This window comes from Sapajus apella, unplaced genomic scaffold (assembly GCF_009761245.1).
Source record: "Sapajus apella isolate SASKATOON/1434 unplaced genomic scaffold, GSC_monkey_1.0 scaffold110, whole genome shotgun sequence".
Lineage (NCBI taxonomy): Eukaryota > Metazoa > Chordata > Mammalia > Primates > Cebidae > Sapajus > Sapajus apella.
This window is the reverse complement of record NW_022437050.1, coordinates 2,897,402-2,918,695: the sequence shown is the minus strand read 5'-3', so window position 1 is coordinate 2,918,695 and position 21,294 is coordinate 2,897,402. Positions and strand designations below refer to the sequence as shown.

The 21,294-nt window shown below is 42.6% G+C and overlaps 1 protein-coding gene across 2 annotated transcripts in view; it reads left to right on the top strand.

Annotated features, from left to right (window-relative positions):
• Window positions 1–21,294, top strand: part of ITK (IL2 inducible T cell kinase) — a 76,618-nt gene that overhangs the window by 26,670 nt on the left and 28,654 nt on the right. Inside the window, exons 2-6 of one of the 2 annotated variants that reach the window (XM_032259557.1) lie at window positions 6,108–6,212; window positions 7,709–7,790; window positions 10,587–10,715; window positions 14,216–14,256; window positions 19,167–19,318. In XM_032259557.1, the coding sequence (XP_032115448.1) occupies window positions 6,108–6,212; window positions 7,709–7,790; window positions 10,587–10,715; window positions 14,216–14,256; window positions 19,167–19,318 (509 nt within the window). The other variant, XM_032259556.1, reaches the window with a different exon arrangement.

The following is a 21,294-nucleotide window of genomic DNA, read 5'->3' as shown; positions in this document are numbered from 1 at the left end:
TTTGGGAGGCCAAGGTGGGTGGATCACGAGGTCAAGAGATCGAGACCATCCTGGCCAACATGGTGAAACCCCGTCTCTACTAAAAATACAAAAAATTAGCCAGGCGTTTAGCACATGCCTGTAGTTCCAGCTACTTGGGAGGCTGAGGCGGAAGAATTGCTTGAACCCGGGAGGTGGAGGTTGCAGTGAGCAGAGACTGCACTACTGTGCTCCAGCCTGGCGATAGAGCAAGACTCCATCTCAAAACAAACAAACAGAGTAGATTTATTTGAGAAACATATAAAAACAGGACAAAATGCTGCATAGATCACCTTGTGCAATAAAATAGGCAAAAATAATATACCTATTTTCGCAAACATAAATACTCAGGTATACTGAAGACAGTCACGTGGGTATAACAGTTATGAGCAGACAAACTGTATTCCTAAAGAAATAGCTGGTATTCAAGATGAATGCCTTCAGCTTTTGCCCATTCAGTATGATGTTGGCTGTGGTTTGTCATAGGTGGCTCTTATTATTTTGGGCTATGCTCCTTTAATATCTAGCTTATCGAAAGTTTTTAACATGAAGGGATATTGAATTTTATTGAAAGTCTTTTCTGCATCTATTGAGATCATCGTGGTTTTTGTCTTTACTTCTATTCATGTGATGAATTACATGTATTAATTTGTGTATGTTGAACCAATCTTGCATCCCAGGATTAAAGCCTTCTTGATCATGGTTGATCATGATGGATTAGCCTTTGTTTTGGTTTTGTTTTTTGAGAACAGTCTCGCTCTGTCACTTGTGCTGGAGTGCAGTGTCATGATCTTGGCTCACTGCAACTTCAGCCCACCTCAGCCACCTGAGCAGCTGGGGCTACAGATGTGCACCACCATATCTGGTTAAGTTTTGTAACTGTAGAAACAGAGTTTCACCATGTGGCCCATGCTGGTCTTACACTCCTGGGCTCAAATGATCTGCCCTCCTCAGCCTCTCAAAGTGCTGGGATTACAGCCATGAGCCACCGTGCCTGGGTGGATTAGGTTTTTGATGTGCTGTTGGATTCAGTTTGCATGTATTTTGTTGAGAATTTTCGCTTCAATGTTCATCAATATTGGCCCGAAGTTTTCTTTTTTGTTGTTTCTCTGCCAGGTTTTGGTATCAGGATGATGCTGGTCTCATAGAATAAGTAGTGGGGGGAGACTCTCCTCCTCAATTTTTTGGAATGGTTTCAGTAGGAATGATATTGTCTCTTCTTTTGTACATCTGGTAGAATTCGGCTGTAAATCCATCTGGTCCTGGGCTTTTTTTGGGTGGTAGGCTATTTATTGCTGATTCAGTTTTGGAGCTTATTATGGGTCTGTTCACGGAATTAATTTCTTCCTGGTTCAGTCTTGGGAGGGCGTATGTTTCCAGGAATGGATTCATTTCTTCTACATTTTCTAGTTTGCATGCATAGAGGTGTTCATAGCAGTCTCTGATTATTTGTATTTCTGTGGGGTCAGTGGTAACATGCTTTTTGTCGTTTCTAGTTGTGTTTAATTGGATGTTCCTTCTTTTCTTCTTTAGGAGTAGAGCTCGTGGCCTAGCTATCTTACTAATTTTTTCAAAAAACCAACTCCTGGATGCATGAATCTTTTGAATGTTTTTTGTGTCTCAATCTCCTTTGGTTCAGCTCTGATTTTGGTTATTTCTTTCTCTTTTCCTGTATCTTAATTATGGAGATTATTACATAACTATATTCATTTGTTAAAATTCTCTGAAAGGTACATTGGTAAATTTTATTATATGCAAGTTGTACTTTAATAAAACTGATTTTAAAAACAAAAGAAAAAATATGAATATGCAATATATTTCACCTTTAAATTTAAAAAATGAAATAGCTTATATAACCACGATCATCTGAAATACTGTGATAGACAGAAGTCTTTGAATGAGATTGATCAAAAACAGCAGAAGAAAAGTCTGTTCCAGCTCTCAGAGAGAGACTAATTTGCCTTCAGTATTTGTTCTCTCTGGGTCCCTGGCTGATTGAATGGTGTCCACCAACACTGAGGGCAGATCTCCCCCACCCCACCATGTCCATTCAGACAAACATACTAATCTACTCTGGAAACACCCTCATAGACACACCCAAAATAATGCATTATCAGGTGTCTAGATACTTCTTCTTCTTCTTTTTTTTTTTTTGAGACAGAGTTTCACTCTTTTGCCCAGGCTGAAGTGGCACAATCTTGGCTTACTACAACCTCTACTTCCCAGGTTCAAGCAATTGTCTTGTCTCGGCCTCCAGAGGAGCTGGGATGATAGGCTCCTGCCATCACACCTGGCTAAATTTTGTATTTTTATTTTTTATTTATAATTTTTTATTTGAAAGAAAGAAAGAGAAAGGAGGAGAAAGAACAGGAGTCTTGCTCTATTGCCCAGGCTGGAATGCAATCTAAAAATAGGATTAAAAGCCTCTTTTATGCCAATAATTGTGCTTAACAGTGGAGACAGGAAGGAATAAGGGAAGAAAATAACAAACAGCCAATATTTCATTTAAGTCTGTGAAATGCTATGCAAATGCTGAAGAGTGATTTACTTCCAATTATGTGGACTCTTTCAAAATAGGTGTAATATGATACTGAGAAAAATGTATGTTCTGTGGACCTGGGGTGAAGAATTCTATAAATATTCACTGAGTTTACTTGTTCCAGGTCTGAGTTCAAATCATAGATGTCCCTGTTAATTTTCAATCTTGTTGATCCGTCGAATATTAACAATGTGGTGTCAAAGTCTCCCGCTATTATTGTGCAGGAGTCCAAGTCTCATTATAAGTCATTAAGAACTTGTCTTATGTATCTGGGTGTTCCTATATTGGGTGCATATATATTTATGATCATTGACTCCTGTTGTTGCATTGATCCTTTTACCATTATGTAATGTCCTTCTTTGTTTCTTTTAGTCTTTGTTACCATTAAAGTCTATTTTGTCAGAGATGAAAGTTACAATTCCTGTTTTCTTTCTTTTTTTTTTTTTTTTGCTTTCCATTTGATTGGTAAGTCTTCCACCAAACTCTTTGTTTTGAGTCTTTGTGTGTCCTTGCTTATGACATGGATCTGGATACAGTGAACCGATGGGTTTTGACTTTTTATTCAATTTGCCTGTCTGTGTCTTTGATTGGGGCATTTAATCCATTTAAATTTAGGATTAATATTGATATTTGTAAGTTTAATATTGTCGTTTAATGCTAGCTGGCTATTTTGCCCATTAGTTGATATAGATTCTTCATTATGGAGATACTCTTTACCTTTTGGTAAGTTTTTGGGATGACTGATACTGGTTGTTCCCTTCTGTGTATAGTGCTTCTTTCAGAAGCCCTGGTAAAGCAGGCCTGGTGGTGATGAAATCTCTGAGTGCTTGCTTGTTTGTGAAAAATTTTATTTTTCCTTCATTTATGAAGCTTAATTTGGCTGGATATGAGATTCTGGCTTGAAAATTCTTTTCTTTGAGGATATTGAATATTGACCCCCACTCTCTTCTAGTTTGTAGGATTTCAGCTGAGAGATCTGCTGTGAGTCTGATAGGCTTCCCTTTATGGGTAACCTGACCTTTCTGTCTAGCTGCCCTTAGAATTTTCTCCTTTATTTCAACCCTGGTGAATCTAATGATTATGTGTCTTGGGGTTGCTCTACTTGAGGGATATCTTTGTGGTGTTCCCTGTATTACCTGAAGTTGAGTATTTTCCTGCCTTACTAGGTTAGGAAAGTTTTCCTGGATAATATCCTGAAGAATATTTTCCAGCTTGGATTCATTCTGTTCGTGACATTCAGGTACACCTATCAAATGTAAATTAGGTCTTTTCACATAGTCCCATATTTCTTGGAGACTCTGCTCATTCCTTTTTACTCTTTCTTCTCTAATCTTGTCTTCTCGTTTCATTTCATTAAGTTGGTCTTCAACCTCTGATAGCCTTTCTTCTGCTTGATCAATTCAACAGTTAAAACCTGTGCATACTTGCGGAGTTCTCGTATTGTATTCTTCAGTTCCATTAATTCACTTATATTCCTCTCTAGATTGTCTATTCTCGTTAGGATTTCTTCAAACCTGTTTTCAACATTCTTGGTTTCTTTACATTGGGCTAGAACATGTTCTTTTAACTCACAGAAGTTTCTTATTATCCACCTTCTGAAGCCTAAATCTGTTAATGGAACGCACTCGTTCCCCATCAGGCCTTGTTCCCTTGTTGATGAGGAACTGTGATCCCCTGTAGAGGGAGAGGCATTCTGATTTTGGGTATTCTCAGCCTTTTTACACTGGTTTCTTCCCATCATTGTTAATTTATCCACCTGTTGTCTTTGTAATTACTGACTTTCAAATTAGGTCTCTGAGTGGACGTCCAACTTGTTGATTCCCAGCGCCAGAATCTGAGCAAACCACTGTGCCGGCCAAAACAGCGGCGTTAAGATTTGTGGTGCTTTTCTGCCTGGAAATCTCTGGTCTGGCTTCCTTCTTGAGTCCCTTTTTCAATCAGCTGAATAGGCGACTCTGCCTTCCTGGAGCTCCAAACGTTGACCAAAAGGGGACCCAGTCCCGTTTACTCTGCACCAAGAACCGCCACACCGGTGCACCGCCAAAACCGCCGCGCCGGCCATAAGAGTCACGCTGACTACCGATGGAGCTCCTCCGCTGGGACTCTCCTGATCTGTGAGCAACAAAAATTTGTCTAAAAGTGTGGCGTCCTCTCGTTCTCTGTGCTTTCACTGGGAGCCACAATCCTGAGCTGCTAGTAATCAGCCATCTTGGATCTTTCTCCTAAATTTTGTATTTTTAGTAGAGGAAGGGTTTCACCTTACTGGCCAAGCTGGTCTCAAACTCCTGACCTCAGGTGATCTACCCAACTTGGCCTCCCAAAGTGCTAGGATTACAGGCATAAGCCAGCACACCTGGCCTTAGATACTTTTTAATCTAATCAATTTGACGCCTAAAATTAAGTCCACAAGTACACCCCTTGTCGATTTGGCACCCATACATATCTTAACCACATGTAATTTCCAAATGAAGGTAATAATAATGTAATCGTTCTGCGTAACATGATGCAACTAACATAATGAGGCTATTTTGTGAACAATAGAAAATGCACTAATTGTGATTTTTGAGATTTTAGACATCAGGGACTTAGACTTTAAGGATTTTTATCTTTTAGGATTTCAGCATTTGAGATTATGACATTCAGAATAATGTCTTTTGGGATTGATTGGTAGTGGGTATAATAATATATTTTGCAACAGTTCCATAGCTGAATTAAAGTCTCTTCTCAATGGCAGCTCAAAAAAGGTTTCTTCCATCCAAAAGCACTTTTCTAACTATCTTTCCTTGGAGCCTCATAGACCACCAGTGGAATTTGTCCCATTGGGTAAGGCATCAAATCCCCTGAGATCCATTCTCCAAGCACGAGGATCCTTAGAAATAGGTAACATGTAACATTATTATCAATCACAATACTATCATGTGAATTGGTTATCAGGGAAATACATCCAGCAAGTTTCCAAGGAAATGAGACAGAGGCCCAGTAATAGTTGATGGGGAAGTTGGGGAGGAGGTGGAGAAGGGATAGTTGTAAAGCAGAGTCAGAAATGTCCTTTGGGGGTGTCATTGTGGTACTGTGGATAATTTAAAGGACATGGAGAAGCCAGATGCAGGCAAAAAAGGTACCACTGAGAGTATACACCACTATCCAGGTCAGGCCCAAGCTCAATTACTGTGCTAATATGGTCATGAATAGACACAGAGAAGAGAAAATTGTTACATGTGTGTCCATGGATTTCTCTACCCATCCCAGCTACAAGTTCTGCTGATCCTGTCATTTGTCACAAGGGCAGTGGGGTACATGACCCTGTGGCTCAATGAATGGAAACCTATCACCAAGAAGAAGACCCAGAAGGCATGTTTTCCCAGGAGACTGCTCAGAGTGTTTTTTCTCACACTTAGGGCCAGGAGGCAGATTTTGGATATTTGATTTGGCGGATTGGAATTGGTTTACGAAGCCAATGGATCTTATCTAGCAATAGATTTTTAGAGCAATCTGGACAAAAATATTGTCTTCTCTCTTCCATGAATGGGATGTGCTTGTCTTCCCACAGAAGAAGCGCACACTGAAGGGCTCCATTGAGCTCTCCCGAATCAAATGTGTCGAGATTGTGAAAAGTGACATCAGCATCCCATGCCACTATAAATACCCATTTCAGGTAAGTCCATCAGGTGGGTAGTTCCCCATTCCCTGGACCATGGTTAAAATCCTCAGTCACTGTAAGAGAGGGTGGACAGGGATGAATGCCTGGTCCAAGGTTAGAACTTGGACCGATCTCATTAGGAAACTTATGTGTTTCTTTAATCAATGACATTTATTCATTAATTCTTTCACTTATGGAACAAAAATTAAGCACAAAATCTTGAAAAGATGGTTATTCCTGATACCCCTTTCCCTCATGTCTTCTCTTCCCCAAGGAAAGTCCTAATTAGTGAGGGAAGAAATAAAGCTGCTATCAGGACCCAAATCCAAAGCATGTTAGTGCTTAAAATGCAGCTTACTCATGATTTGAGGCAACATATGACAATTGCTGAGTATGAATTGCTTGGAGATTCTGAGGCAAAAGGATTCAGATTTTATAATCTGAGGGCTATCTGGAATTGCACTGTCTAGCAGCCACTAGCCACACATGGATGTTCACGTATAAATGTAAATTAATTAAAATTAAATGATATTAAAAACTCAGCTTCTTAGTCACACTGGGCACATTTCAAATGTTCAATAGCCAGGCAGGGCTGGCAGCTACTGCACTGAACCAGCACTGGTTATAGAATGTTCCTATCACTGCAGAAAGGTCTGCTGAACCGAGCTGGTGGAGGGTATCTCTAAAGTCCTTATCTTACAGATGAATCTTGGCATTTCTGGCTTCAAAGGCATGGATATCTCCTTGTACATCCCAGGGTACCATTCTTGTTGGCCAACCTGAGGAATGAATATATTTTTAATGTGGCATAGAAAAGAACTTTTTTCTACTAGAAAAGTGACCCTCATGAGTTGTAATTTTGACGACTGAAAGTAAAAGGAATGGCATATATTTTTCAGTTGCTCAAAATCCCAGTGATAATGAGTGCCTTAAAAAGTGGTGAGATATAAGGAAGATTGCAGTTTAGTTAACAGTATTGTGCCAATGATGATCCCTTGGTTTCGAAAGATGCTTATGTGCTATGGTTATGTAAGATGTCATCAGTGGGGAAAGGTGGGTGAAAAGTACAGACGAACTCTGTACTATTTTTGGAACTTCTTGTGAGTCTTAAGCCATTTTGAAATAGGAAGTTTTCAAAATTCTCATTGCACATTTGTCATGTAATATCTTTCTCTTTCATATGCCAGAAATATTTTTCAATCACTAAAAATTTAAGGTGAGAAATAAATGTGCTTTCTAGACAAGAGGAGAACATTCTCCTGCTGTTTTAGTTTAGCGATTGCTTCCTGGGGGCATGGAATCTTAGATGAGCAGCTGAAGCTTCTTACCCTGTATTTTCGTAGCAGCCAAACATCTACATAAAAAAGATACTGGCCTCCTAATCACCCAAATGTTTGCCCGTAAGACGATAAACACCTGAGACCCCACTCTCGGCCCAGTAGGTCTGCTGTCAGTCAACTATCTCCACACACACACTCTGCTCACCTTGGACTCTGTGTGTGTGTCTCCAGGTCGTGCATGACAACTACCTCCTATACGTGTTTGCTCCAGATCGTGAGAGCCGGCAGCGCTGGGTGCTGGCCCTTAAAGAAGGTAATTAAACTCATTTGCCATTGAATCACTGGCACCCTTGATCCTATTGTAGGCTTGGTTTCCACAATAGAATAGAGTGTGGTGTGAGAACAGCTGATGGCTGATATCCCTTTTGGTGTTGGTAGAAAACCCAAGTTTTCATCCTGGGTCCAGGAGGCAATAACTAGTATCATTCAGGGATTGACCAAATCCAGCCTGCTGTCTGTTCTTGTCGGGCTCTGAGCAAAATTTGTATATAACTCATTTCAAATTGTTAAATAAGTACCTACATAAGGCCCTTGATTTTGTCTTATGGCCAGTAAAACCTCAAATATTTACCGTCTGGCCTTTTAAGAACAAGTTTGTCAACTCCTAGTATAGTATGAAGAAGCAGAGCATGGGCCCCCATGTGAGATGACCTGAGTTTCAATCCCAGTCTGTCACTTGCTATGTACACTTGGGCGAGTTCCTTAATTGCTCCACGCTTCAGTGTCCCATTTATTTAAAAGGGAGAAAAGGAAGATATAACAGCACCTGCCTTTGGAGCTCATGTGAGCAAAGTCCTGGGTACTAGGCTGGCCCATAGACAGCATGCAGTAAATGTCAGCTAGTTTTCAAGCTTTTACGCCATTGGTAAGGGTATTTTTAAGCCATGCCTTCCTAATGGCACAGTTAGAGGCAGCAGTGTTTAAGCACGTGGATGTGGAGCCGGGCAGAAGGTGAAAATCCCAGCTCTGCCAATGATTAGCGTGTGACCTTGGGTAAGTTTCTTGACCTTCATGTGTCTCTATAAATTGTGACTAAAAACAGTCATGGAGCTGTTGTGAGACTTGAATAGTGAGGACTTAGAACAATATCCATCAGAAAGAAAGCACTCAATCAATGTTACCACTACTGCTCTTTAGCCTGAAGCACTGGATGTGTCAGGAGATCTGGGTTCAAATACTAATCTGCCTCTAAGGAGAAGCAAGCTGTTTGTTATCTCTGGAGCTGCAATTCCTCTATCTAAAAAAATGAGAGTGGAAATACAAGTTGTATCTTATTCCAAGGTTGTTGTGAGCCTCAAATAGGTTATGAGCAGACAAGTGCTGGGTAAACAGGAAGGTGCTCTCAGTTCTAACAGTCATGGGACACAGAACAGACGCTAAAGTAAAAAAAATGGGCGCAAAAATGGGCCGGGCGCCGTGGCTGACAACTGTCATCCGAGCACTTTGAGAGGCCAAGGTGGGAGGATCACTTGAGCTCAGGAGTTCAAGGCTATAGGAATTCACTATAGTGAATTGCATACTTCCTATAGCAACTGCACTTCAGCCTGAGCAACATAGTGAGATCTCATCTCTACTAAAAATAAAAACATCAGCCTGGTGTGGTGGCATATGCCTGTGCCCCCAGCTACCCAGGAGGCTGAGGTGGGAGAATCACTTGAGCCTGGGATGTCAAGGCTGCAGTGAGCCAAGTGAGCCAAACCTGACTCTGTCCTTCCTCCACCAAAATAAGGAAGAAAAAAAAAGTAATAAAAAGGGCCCCAACTATGGTCATTGGCCATTTGCCCTCTGTGAAGGGATTTTATACACAGGATGTTAAAGCTGGAAGGACCATTAGAGATTAGCTGTCTAGTTCTGTGGTTTTGTTTATTTATTTATTCATTGAGACAGTGTATTAGTTCATTTTCACACTGCTATAAAGGTATACCTGAGAGTGGGTAATGTATAATGAAAAGAGGTTTAATTGACTCACAGTTCCATAGGGTTGGGAGGCCTCAGGAAACTTACAATCATGGTGGAAGGCGAAGGGGAGGCAGGCACCTTATTCGCAAGGTGGCGGGAGAGAGAATGACTGAAGGAGGAACTTGCCAAACACTTACAAAACCATCCAGTCTCATGAGAACTCACTTACTATTACAAGAACAGCCTGGGGAAAACCACCCCTATGATCCAATTACTGCTACCTGGTCTCTCCCTCAACACGTATGAATTACGGGGATTACAATTGAAGATGAGATTGGGGTGGGGACACAGAGCCAAACTATATCAAACAGGATCTGTTACCGAGGCTGGAGTGCAGTGGCACAAGCACGGCTTACTGCAGCCTCAGCCTCTTGGGCTCAAATGATCCTTCCACCTCAGCCTTCTGAGTAGCTGGGACTACAGGTGCATGACATCATGCCCAGCTAACTTTGTTTTTTTGGTAGAGAAGGGGTCCCACTATGGAGCTTAGGTTAGTCTCAAACTCCTGGACTCAAGTGATCCTCTTGCCTCAGCCTCCCAAAGTGCTGGGATTACAAGCATGAGCCACTACACTCAACCCTGTTCTGTGGCTTATATATGTATTTGTTTCAGAAGCAAAGCCCCCATTTTTTTTTCCAACTAAAATCTTACTTCAAAGCCACAAATCTAGAAGGAAGAAAACCAAAGTTCCTGTGGTTGAAGATAGGAGAGGTGGAGGGGTAGTAATTCCACCCTCTCCACCTTCTCATTACCCTTAAAGCACCTTTGCAGAACCCCAGGTTTAACAATCTCATTGCATAGTGGGGGAAACTGAGGCTCAGATGAGGTTTGTCCACCCTAAGAACACAAAACTAATGCAAGGCAGAGCCAGACGTGAGCCTAGATGTGCCGATGCCTAAATGTAACACGAACTACCCCAGTAAATAGCACAGTGCACTTATGTGCTCAGGTCAATCCGTGCTTCTGAGCATTCTGGGCAATACTCAATCAGACTCACTCAGCCAAGTCTAACCCTGAGACGTTATAAAATTGGTGGCCCTTCATAGACTGACCTGGATATAATTCTTTTGTTGGTGACAACCTATTTCAGAAACGAGGAATAATAACAATTTGGTGCCCAAGTATCATCCTAATTTCTGGATGGATGGGAAGTGGAGGTGCTGTTCTCAGCTGGAGAAGCTTGCAGCAGGCTGTGCCCACTATGATCCAACCAAGAATGGTAAGAGACTGGAAATTCCCTCCACTCTTTGTGAAATGACCATATAAAGGTAAAAGCTTTCAGCTTTCCATCATCAATGGTATCAGGAATGGAATGCAAAATTCTACATTTTCAGAGAGGAATCATCTGTCTTTCCTACCATTCTGTGGGTGCTTCCATCTCAAAGCTGATGTCTTTATAGCTCCTGATCACTCGAAATGTGCTCTTTGGACCAGCAGCATCAACATCTCCTAGGAGTAAGAAATGCAGATTATCTGGCTCACTTATGAGCTACTGGATCAGAATGTTCATTTTAACAAGATCCCAGGAGACTTATGTGCACAGTACAGTTTAAGGAGCCCTGGCTAGAACTGGCATTTGAATAGCATGGTCTATTGAAATCCTAAATTATAGAGGCATCCTTAAGAGATACAAAATATTCATTTCTCACAGTGACATCAAACACATACGTTTAATTACACAAATGCAACTCTATACCATTAAGGGTGAAAGGAATTCTTTTTTCTTTTACATTTTATTCTGCGGTTTCTCCTTGCCGCCTCTTCAAACTTGCCCTTGACCTCCACAGTATCAGAGAGGAAAAGGCCACAGTCTAAATTCAAAGTGAAAACAAGAGAAGCTGTTTCTTTGCCTTTGATGTTAAAGGCTGAGGTCCAGGAGATTGGGCTGCAACTTGCTTTTAGTGATGACTTTGGAACCTTAACCTCCAATTGAGTACAACTCCACTCGAATGTACTTCACATTCATTATGCTCTTGCTCCTCTCCACCATCTGGGGTAGATGGTGTGATGTTAAGGAAATGGACTGCCTTGAGCAATTCAGGGTGCTCCGGTAACCTGGAAGTGCCCTGCAAATCCATTACTGAGTAGGAATGATGGCCCATGTGGATTGTTTTGCTTCCATTTTCCTCTTTTCTCAAACTCTTTTGCCATAGTTTCCCTTTCTCATTTATCACTTCCTTTTGTGCACTAAAACTGAAAATTGACAAGCCAAGGCGGATGTAACACATGGCTAGGTTTTCTGAGGCTTCCTGACTCACAGGCCCTCTCAATACCACTTTTAAAACCACCACTTTTCACCCTGCACCTTGGGAAGAAAGCCCTTCAACATTATCGGTCCCTAGGCCCAGAAGAATAATATTTAACAAGGTTTTGAAGTTGGTAAATATTGAAGGGATCCTCCACATTAGTCCTGTTGACCATACTCATGCAGGCCAATTTTCAACTTAAGAAAAAATGGAAAGTTTTATATGGATGGGATCCACCACAGTAACAGGACGGCATGGGCTTACCTCAGTGAGTGAAAACCCTTTCCAAAGGCAGAGATCTGGTCTCCAAATTTCTGCCAATGCCTTGCCATGGGCCCTCAGATGAGTCACTTGGACATCAAGGGCCCCAATGTCCTCATCTCAGAAATGGCAGGGAGTTCCGAGGGGCTTAGGATGAAATAATATCTAAGCCCCTTTCCAATTCTAAAATTCTTTGACCCGGTATTTCCATTCGGTAGTTTTCACCATGCATGCTGCAGCGGTTCCTCTTCAGGGTGCACAGGATTTTCTTCCTCCAAGTGATAGACACGTGACTGAGGTGCTAGGAACATCTGAACAACTCACCAGAACTCCACTGTGGGAAGGCTGGTCATGCCGAGCTGCTCCCCACGGAAAACCATGGCCTGAGCGCTATTGGGGTCCCACTGGGGGTGTCATGCAGTCACTCTGCTAATGGTTTTGCTTTTGTATGGCAACCCACTGCCATCTCCCCCTCTGAGCATCTCCTCACTCTACCCTCTTCTGATGTGGTTTAATAACTTCATGCATCCAACCTTTACACAATTGAGAGCAAAATTTTCAAGAAGCACACTGCACTGTGAACGCAGCTCATGGTCAACTCCCCAGATGAAGGCTCACAGGATTCCTGGTACCAAGCACATTGACAGTGTCAGTCTATGAGCACCAGGCTTTGGATAGCCCCTCTGAGCCTCACCTGTAAAATGAGAATAATGATAATAGGTAGCTATGTGTGAGGCTGGGCGATTCAGTGGGGTTGTGGAAAGCAGTACAGCTGCCAACATCTACAGAGTTCTTGATAAATGGTAATTGCGTCTACTGGTCTTTCTTATTTGTGGATTGAAGAATCTGAGGCCGAGATATAGCCTCAGAACGTGTATGTCTGGGAAACAGCAACAGCAGTTAAGTAAAAACAGACCCCACCACACTCAACCCATAGCAACACCCATTTCTGCAACCAGAACTGGCCCTGATCTCCCTACATACCAACTTCACACAAAAGGAAAGGAAGGAAGGAAAGAGCAAGGTCAGAGGAAGAAGAAAGAGAGACCAGTCATAGAATGTCCAGGGCTGGAAGTGGCCCAAGGCCCACAGTTAGTACTGGAGCCAGGGTTAGAACATCAGTCTCCCGGCTCCAAGTTGAGTTCTAAATGGAAACCATACTTCCTATTATGGGGGTTTTCCTTCTTCTCTGGTCATTGTATACCCAGGTCACTACCCCAGCCTACTCTTTCTTGCCAAATCTGCACAGGGCTGGGCTCCAGTGTCCGTGTGTGACTCTCCTGTACCGCATCCCTGATATGGGCTGTCCAACTTCACGTCAACCTCATACAGAAATGAGGAGCTCCCTGCCTACCTATGCAGCCCATTCCCCTCTTATCTCATCATTAAGGAAGTCTTTGTATTGGTCTGAAGCCTGTGTAGTGTCTCGCATACCACAGAGAGCCCCAGACACAGGCACACACCTTTGATTCATTGAGTCTAGGCATGGCCTTTGCAGGACTACAGAGGAGAAACAGTGAGAGATGAATATGAAGAGATGAGAGGAAAGAGACAGGGAAGGGGAGGGGAGAAGAGAAAGGAGGAAAGTGAGAAGAGAGAGGAGCGCTAAAGAGACAGAGACATGGAAACAGAGATGAACAGAAAAGAGATAGAGAGATACTGAGGTTGGTATAGTTTGAAAGAGGCAGAAAGAACACATATTCAGATGCCTTAAGGCAACTAAAAGTGGATTCCAGCCCACTCAAAATGCAGCACAATGACTCCCACCTCAACCACCCCCTCCTCAAGCCCACAACTGCATCAGGAAGCTAGTGAGTCACTGTCCCCCTGAGTCACCAATTCCCACTCCTGAGCTTAGCAGGTGGCAGAGGCATTCCCGGAAGTCTCTGTGCCTACAGGGAAGGGTGCAAGTCTAACTCCTCTGTCAAGCTTTTTCTGAGAATACAGAGAGAGAGAGGGCCCCCCCGAATATGGACTTCTGGAAAAGTCTACTAGAAAAGGGAATCAGGAACCAGCAGGCTCAAGGAGATAAAAGACAGCTTCTGACAAGGCCAAGTCGGGTTTCACTGTGTCTCTTCGTCTCCTTCTGGCCCCTTTCTTCTGTTGTTTTCCCTGAGCCCCTTTTCTCAGAAAAGCCCCCTGGCTGCTCATTTCCGGCTGGGTCCATTGGTTTTTATGCTCATTTTTTCTTTTCCTGTTTTTCTCGTTCTAGCTTCAAAGAAGCCTCTTCCTCCTACTCCTGAAGACAACAGGGTAAGTGAGACCCTAGCTCCACAGGCTACCTGATTGGCAAGTCCCTATTTGCATGTTCCCCTCTGGATGCATGCAGCAGGCTGTCATGATTCAGTGGAACTCAAGACACTGGAGTTTTTTGGGCCTGAACTGTCTTGGAGGTCTGTTCACTTAAAGGACCATTTAGCTGCTAAATCTCCATCTCACTTTATTCATTCAACAAATACTGGTATCAAACTAGTTGTCAATTCACCGGGCCACTTTGGAGTTATAGTAACAGCTCGCTCTATATAAAAGTGTGCCCGGCATGGTGGCTCACACCTATAATCCCAGCAGTTTGGAAGGCCAGAGTGGGAGGATGACTTGAGCCCAGAAATTTGAGACCAGACTCGACAATGAAGTGAGACCCCCAACTCTAGAAAAAAGTTTTTAAAATTAGCCAGTGTGGTGATGCATGCCTGTGGCCCCAGCTACTCAGCAGGCTGAGGTAGGAGGATCTCTTGCACCCAGGTGGTCGAGACAGCAGTGAGCCATGACTGTGTTCCACTGCACTCCAACCTGGGTGACAGAGCAAGACCCTGTCTCCAAAACAAACAAACAAACAAACAACAAAAAAAAAGATGCATATTTACTCTATGCAAGCATTTTGGAGACACACATTTATTGGTATTTTATATATTTCAAAGCACTTCCACCTCTTTATTATCTATTTTAAAATTTACTATCTGTTCTATTCACTTCAGAGGGTTTTAGTTTTATTCTCATTGTAAAACTTGGGAAATCAAATCCCAAAAGAGGTCTTGAGGTTTTCCAAGGCCCTTCAGCAACTTAGTAGGATGAAGGTTTCTTGTGTGGTGGTCTTTAATTCCAGTGATGGTTCTCAAAGTATAGTCCATGGACGAGAAGCATCTGCATCACCTGGGAACATGTTAGAAATACAAATCCCTAGGCCCCATCCCTAGACCTGCTGTGGGGTCTAAACACTGGGGGAGGTGCCTAAAATGCTGGGGGAGGTGCCCAGTAATCTGCGTTTTAATAAGCCTCCTCACTGGTCTGTAATATATTGGCTTACAAGTCTTAGATGTTATAGTACCTACTCTAGGGAAGCTTATTTGCCTAAGGAGATGAAAAAAAACAAAGACGGGAGAAGGATCATGACCTTTAGGTAGGGGATTGGCGCTGACTTATGATAATATTAACACCAATATCCACTTTTTTTTTTTTTTTGAGAGGGAGTCTCACTCTTGTCGCCCAGGCTGGAGTGCAATGGCACGATCTCAGCTCATTGCAACCTCCATCTCCCAGGTTCAAGCGATTCTCCTGCCTCAGCCTCCTGAGTAGCTGAGATTACAGGCACTCACCATCACGCCCGCCTAATTTTTAATAAGGACGGAGTTTCACCATGTTGGCCAGGCAGGTCTTGAACTCCTGACCTCAGGTGATCCACCTGCCTCGGACTCCCAAAGTACTGGAATTACAGGCATGAGCCACCGTGCCCAACCAATATCCACATTTGAGTACTCGCTCTTCATTCCAGAGTAAGTTCTTTAACCAGGACTTACTGATTCTATTTCCTCATGCTTCTTCCTGAAGAATGAGCTCTGCCTTTTTTCCTTTCAGCCAACATGGTGACATTTCAAAACTGGCAGCATCCCCATAAAGGAAGCTCTAAATCCTCAAAGCCTCAGCCTGGTGTTTAGATCTGTCATCAGCCTGCTCCCTCACAACAGGAAAGAAATGTACTGAAACTGTAGCAGAGAACAAACTCTCTCTCCTTTTCTTTCCTTGCCCTTCTAAAGACTATTTCACCATCCCTCTTGAAGGCATGGTTTGGAATCCTACTGCCCTCCCTTGCAGACGGTTCCCTCAACATCCCACCGAAACCCACACTTCCCATCTTAAGCCAGGCTGCTCTTGTGTCTTTATCTTCGGTATCCATGAAGGTGAAAGCCAGAAAACACTGCTGGTCATTCTCTCCCTGTGCTCCACCATTTGGCTTTTCAGCCTTCTTGAAGGAGCATCATGGATACTGTTTTGAGTGTTCTGGCCACAAGGGTTTTAGAATCATTGTTCTAGTTTCAACCGCATGTCTAAATCCAATGCAACAGCTCTCTTAGAGCCACTTGAAGTCGTTTTGCTTCTCGCCTTCCTGTTCTGCTGCCTGAGTGGTAATGACATCTAGGATTGTCATACTGAAAAGCTATGTTTTTAAGCCAGTCTGAGCCAACAGGCCTCATGCTGTATGTGAGAAACACAGTGAGCAGGGTCAGTCCCCAGGGGTCGGGGGATGGCTGTTTTGGTTCAGGATGGAGAATATCCATGGTCAGAATGAATGACAATCCCAGGCTTCTCTTGCCTATGGATACAAACAAGGTCTTATTGGACATTGAAGTCCAAATTCTGATTCCTCTTGACCCCCAGAATCCATGGAACTCAACTCTTCCTTTTATGATCTCTCCCAGCCAACTCAGCTGAGGGGCCACTAGAATGCGTCTGCATGTGTCCTTTCTCCCTGGCTCCCTATTAAGGTACCCTATCCTTGCCACTGCTACCTGGGCTCTCTGTGAGGGCCCCTCAGTCCAGTGGAGCTCTTCCCAGCTGGAACCAGGAGAAGTTCTGGGGGGGCCAGGTTGTACTGAGGCCTGCAGCAGAGTGGCTGGGAGATGGGATTCTCATTCCCTTCATGCCTCACCACATCAAGGACACTCCCAAACAACTGTTCCTGCCCCATGGACTCAGTTTCTCCAAATGCTATCCCTTGATTTCCACTCAAATCTAATGGTTCCCAACCCTAGCAAACTCAATGCTGCCGTTTAATGACAGATATTTTTTTGTAAGGCTCCTTTTGTTATCCTGAAAAGAAATTTATAAATAACATAACATATAAATGCATGCATAATTTTTTTTAATTATTTAATTAAATTTTTTGTTGTTGTTTTGAGACGGGGTCTCACTCTGTTGCCCAGGCTGGAGTGCAGTGGTACAGTCAGAGCTCACTGCACCGCCTATCTCTCGGGCTCAAGCCATCCTCCCTCCTCAGCCTCCACAGTTGCTGGGGCTACAGGCATGTGCCACTACACCTGGCTAATTTTTGTATTACACATACTTTTTAAAAAGAATCAATAAATGTTCTAACTGTAATATTTAAACAGGAAAGAAAAATAATATATATAACAAAATAAGTGTTTCTATATAAATATTGGGGCATGACTGCACTGGAAGACAGAATGAAATAATCGATTGCTTGCACCTGTAGGTAGGATCCCATTGAATTGGGCATCTCAAATGCAACTGATACAAAATGTAATATTGAGACTCAACCACAGTGTTACCACCTGTGATGTAATTTTCCAAAATGATGAACAACTCTTGATAAACTTCTGAACCACAGTATAATCTTCCCTCAAAGTACAAGGTAGTTGCATTCTTGGGAAACCCAGTACTTTGTATAGTGTACAGAGAGGATCTAGGATCAGGTTGTTCTTACATAATTACTGCATAAGCTGGTTTCTCACCACATGAATGTCTACTAGGATATTTGAAAGTTGTAGGGAATGTGGGACCCTATAGAGCATTTTGCATTCTTGGCCATCACCCATTAAAGGCTTATAGGACACTTCAAATTTTGTGGCAGTCAAAATAACCCCCATATTCCAAGTTTGCATAATTGTTAGAAAAAAAACCCACACATGGCCGGTGTGCCCCTGTAGAAAGGTACTATCATAATTTGAGGACCCTGCTCTGCTCTTTCTCTTCACAGGTATTAACCAATGAGTTGACCTAGAGTGGGATGAATGCCATAACTCTCCTTCATCTTCTCCAGGCATCCTTGGAGGAATGCAATTCCTCCCTCCATGAGCTCTTAGAGCAAAAGCCTCAGGCCATCTATGCTTGTCTGTAGCACCCCATTTATACAACCTCACAAGCTTTACAAATATCTGGATTTCAAATTCCAATCTGCAGCCGAGCGCAGTGGCTCATGTCTGTAATCCCAGCACTTTGGGAGGCCAAGGCAGGAGGATCACTTGACCCCAGGAGTTCGAGATCAGCCTAAGCAACACAGTGAGACCTTGTTTCTATTTAAGAAAAAAAAAAAATCCAATCTGGGCTCAGTGGAATGACATACTACATCAGCATAATGAGAGACTTTTTTTTCAGCTTCAGTATTTTTATGCCACCAAATGCTTCAATGTACTCAGAGAACTTGTGACTTCCTAACACTAAATCACATTCTAGCCACGAACTCAAGCTTTCCCCACATTTACTCTCACAAAGTCTGCCAACCCAGAGCAGGTGTGTCCATCCTGAACTCTGGTGACTGTGTGCTTTGTAGTCTTTTTTCATGTCCCCAATATCTCATCCTAAGAAAGGGACTGAGGAACAGAGACATCAGCAAGAGAAAGGGAGTAGAGAGAGGCTCAGGGCTAATTCAAGTGGTAGATTGTCCGGGTCCATTTCTCCATCTAGGCCTCAGTTTCCTCATCCTAAATGAAAAAGTGCATGAAGTGATCTGTCAGAGGAATTCCAGTTCCAATACCCTATGATTCTGTAGACCTGGATAAAACCACAAGTCATATCAGCAAAGCACAAACTGAAAGATTAATGTTGACTGCATCTCCTTTGCCAAGGGCATGATGCATCCGGCAGAGAGGCTGCCACATATAACACAGTGCAGATAGAGAAACCAGCAGACTTTTGTGAAAATCGTGTGGCTGCTTGGAATTCACTGTGGTCAGAATTTACCTCATAGAATGAGAAATGTGATGAATTCCAAGTACTGATGTCTTTGTGTCATAGTCAGTACCATAACTCTAACTCATAAAGAAAGTCAACCAGAGGAAGGCAAATTGTCTCCCAAGACACCCCGATGAAAGGAGGTATTTTACCTCCTTTTTATGTCTTTGCTTGGTTTTGTTGTCTCCCTTCCCCAGCGACCACTTTGGGAACCCGAAGACACCGTGGTCATTGCCTTGTATGACTACCAAACCAACGATCCTCAGGAACTTGCCCTACGGCGCAATGAAGAGTACTGCCTGCTGGATAGTTCTGAGATTCACTGGTGGAGAGTCCAGGACAGGAATGGGTAAGGCATCTTTGTGGCTGCTGCCCCCGTGTTTGAGGTGGTGGGAACAAAGATAATACCAGTATGATCTGTCCTACCTCCTGCAGCGTGACCACTGCGCTGAGATGGGAGAGGAGAGCAGAGGCAGAAGGAAGATGGAGGAAGAGGAAGTAGTTGAGTCTCGTTTTTCCTCTTCTCAGAAGTGGCTCCAAGGCAGTCACCTGCTATGCTTGCTCCCTGCACCCCATCTCAAGCACTCCAGACCCAAACTCATCTAAAAGCCCCCTGGGTTTTTCCACTGACATTGACAATTTGGGAGCTTGGCAACTTGATCTGCAAAGCGCTATTGTCCTTGAGTGTTAAGTGAGGCTGAAGGTACATCCCGTTAGAAAGTGCTTATTTTTGGTGGAAAGACAAGGTATGCAGAAATGGTACAGATTGATAGTTACATAGGACGCATCAGAATGAAGATTCTACAGATTTAGTTACAGTTGCAATCATTGAACTAGCCATCCACATGACTCGGAGGAAAATAAGGTTGTAAAAATACCACTTTTCTACTATGGGACTTTTGAATGAAAAAAAATATCGATCATGAGATTCACACTGCCTTTTAAGATTTTTTTTTCTTTTATTATATCAGACATATTAACCCATCCTCTGAAATATTTTCCAGAGTATGAGTGCAATGGTTGCATAAATCCAGCAATAAATGTACCCTAAATTAGCAAATTCCTTTGTTGAACACTTAGGTTGTCTCCAATATTTTGCAAATATTAACAACACTGCAATGAACATCTTTGTATATTAATATTAAGGGTTTAAATATTTTCAAAGTATGAGGTTATCATTGATTTTAAAATATAAAAAAGAAAAAACTGTCATTGCAACATATGAATTATTTATGTCAACATTTTATTTGACTAACTGTAGAGAGAAATATACATTAAAAAAAAAACAAGCCATCCTCCATTTACCTCCACATCAAGTCCAAAAGTAATCACTGTTTGGCCGGGTGCCATGGCTCACACCTGTAATCCCAGCAGTTTGGGAGGCCAAGGTGGGTGGATCGCTTGAGGCCAAAAGTTTAAGACCAGCCTGACCAACATGGTGAAACAGCTTCTCTACTAAAAATACAAAAATTAGCCAGGTGTGGTGGAGCACGCCTGTAATGCCGGCTACTCCAGTGGCTGAAGCATGAGAGTCACTTGAACCCAGGAGAGAGAGGTTGCAGTGAGATGAGATGGTACCACTGTACTCCAGCCTGGGCAACAGAGCAAGACTCTGTCTCATAAAAAAAGAAAGAAAAAAAAAAGGTGATTACTATTAATACCTTTTTGTGTATCCTAAACAAGTTACACCTATGCAAATGCATCCTTTTTTCACTTGTACCAAATTGATCCATTCTATTCTGCATCTTGCTTTTAACTTTTAATGATATAATACACATTGAAGATCTTTTCATACCAGCACATGCAAATCTGCATTTTAAAAATAATTGCATAGGCTGGGTGCAGTGGCTCACACCTGTAATCCCAGCACTTTGGGAGGCCAGAGTAGGCTGATCACCTGAGGTCAGGAGTTGAAGACCAGCCTGGCCAACATGGTGAAACCCCATCTCTACTAAAAATACAAAAAAATTAGCCGGGCATGGTGGCAGGCGCCTGTGATCCCAGCTACTTGGGAGGCTGAGGCAGGAGAATTGCTTGAACCCAGGAGGTGGAGGTTTCAGTGAGCTGAGATCGTGCCACTGCCCTCCAGCCTGGGCAACAGAGTGAGACTCCATCTCAGAAAAACAAAAATTGCATAATATTAGAATGTATCATTGTATTATAAATGTTTAAATAACCCATTGTGGTGGGACATTTAGTTGCCAGTTTGTTTCCTCTGCTGTTTCAAACAGGCTTTAATGAAGATCTTGTGTTCATGCATCTTGGCAATCTTTGGAATACATACATACATATATATATATATATATATATATAAAATATAACTAA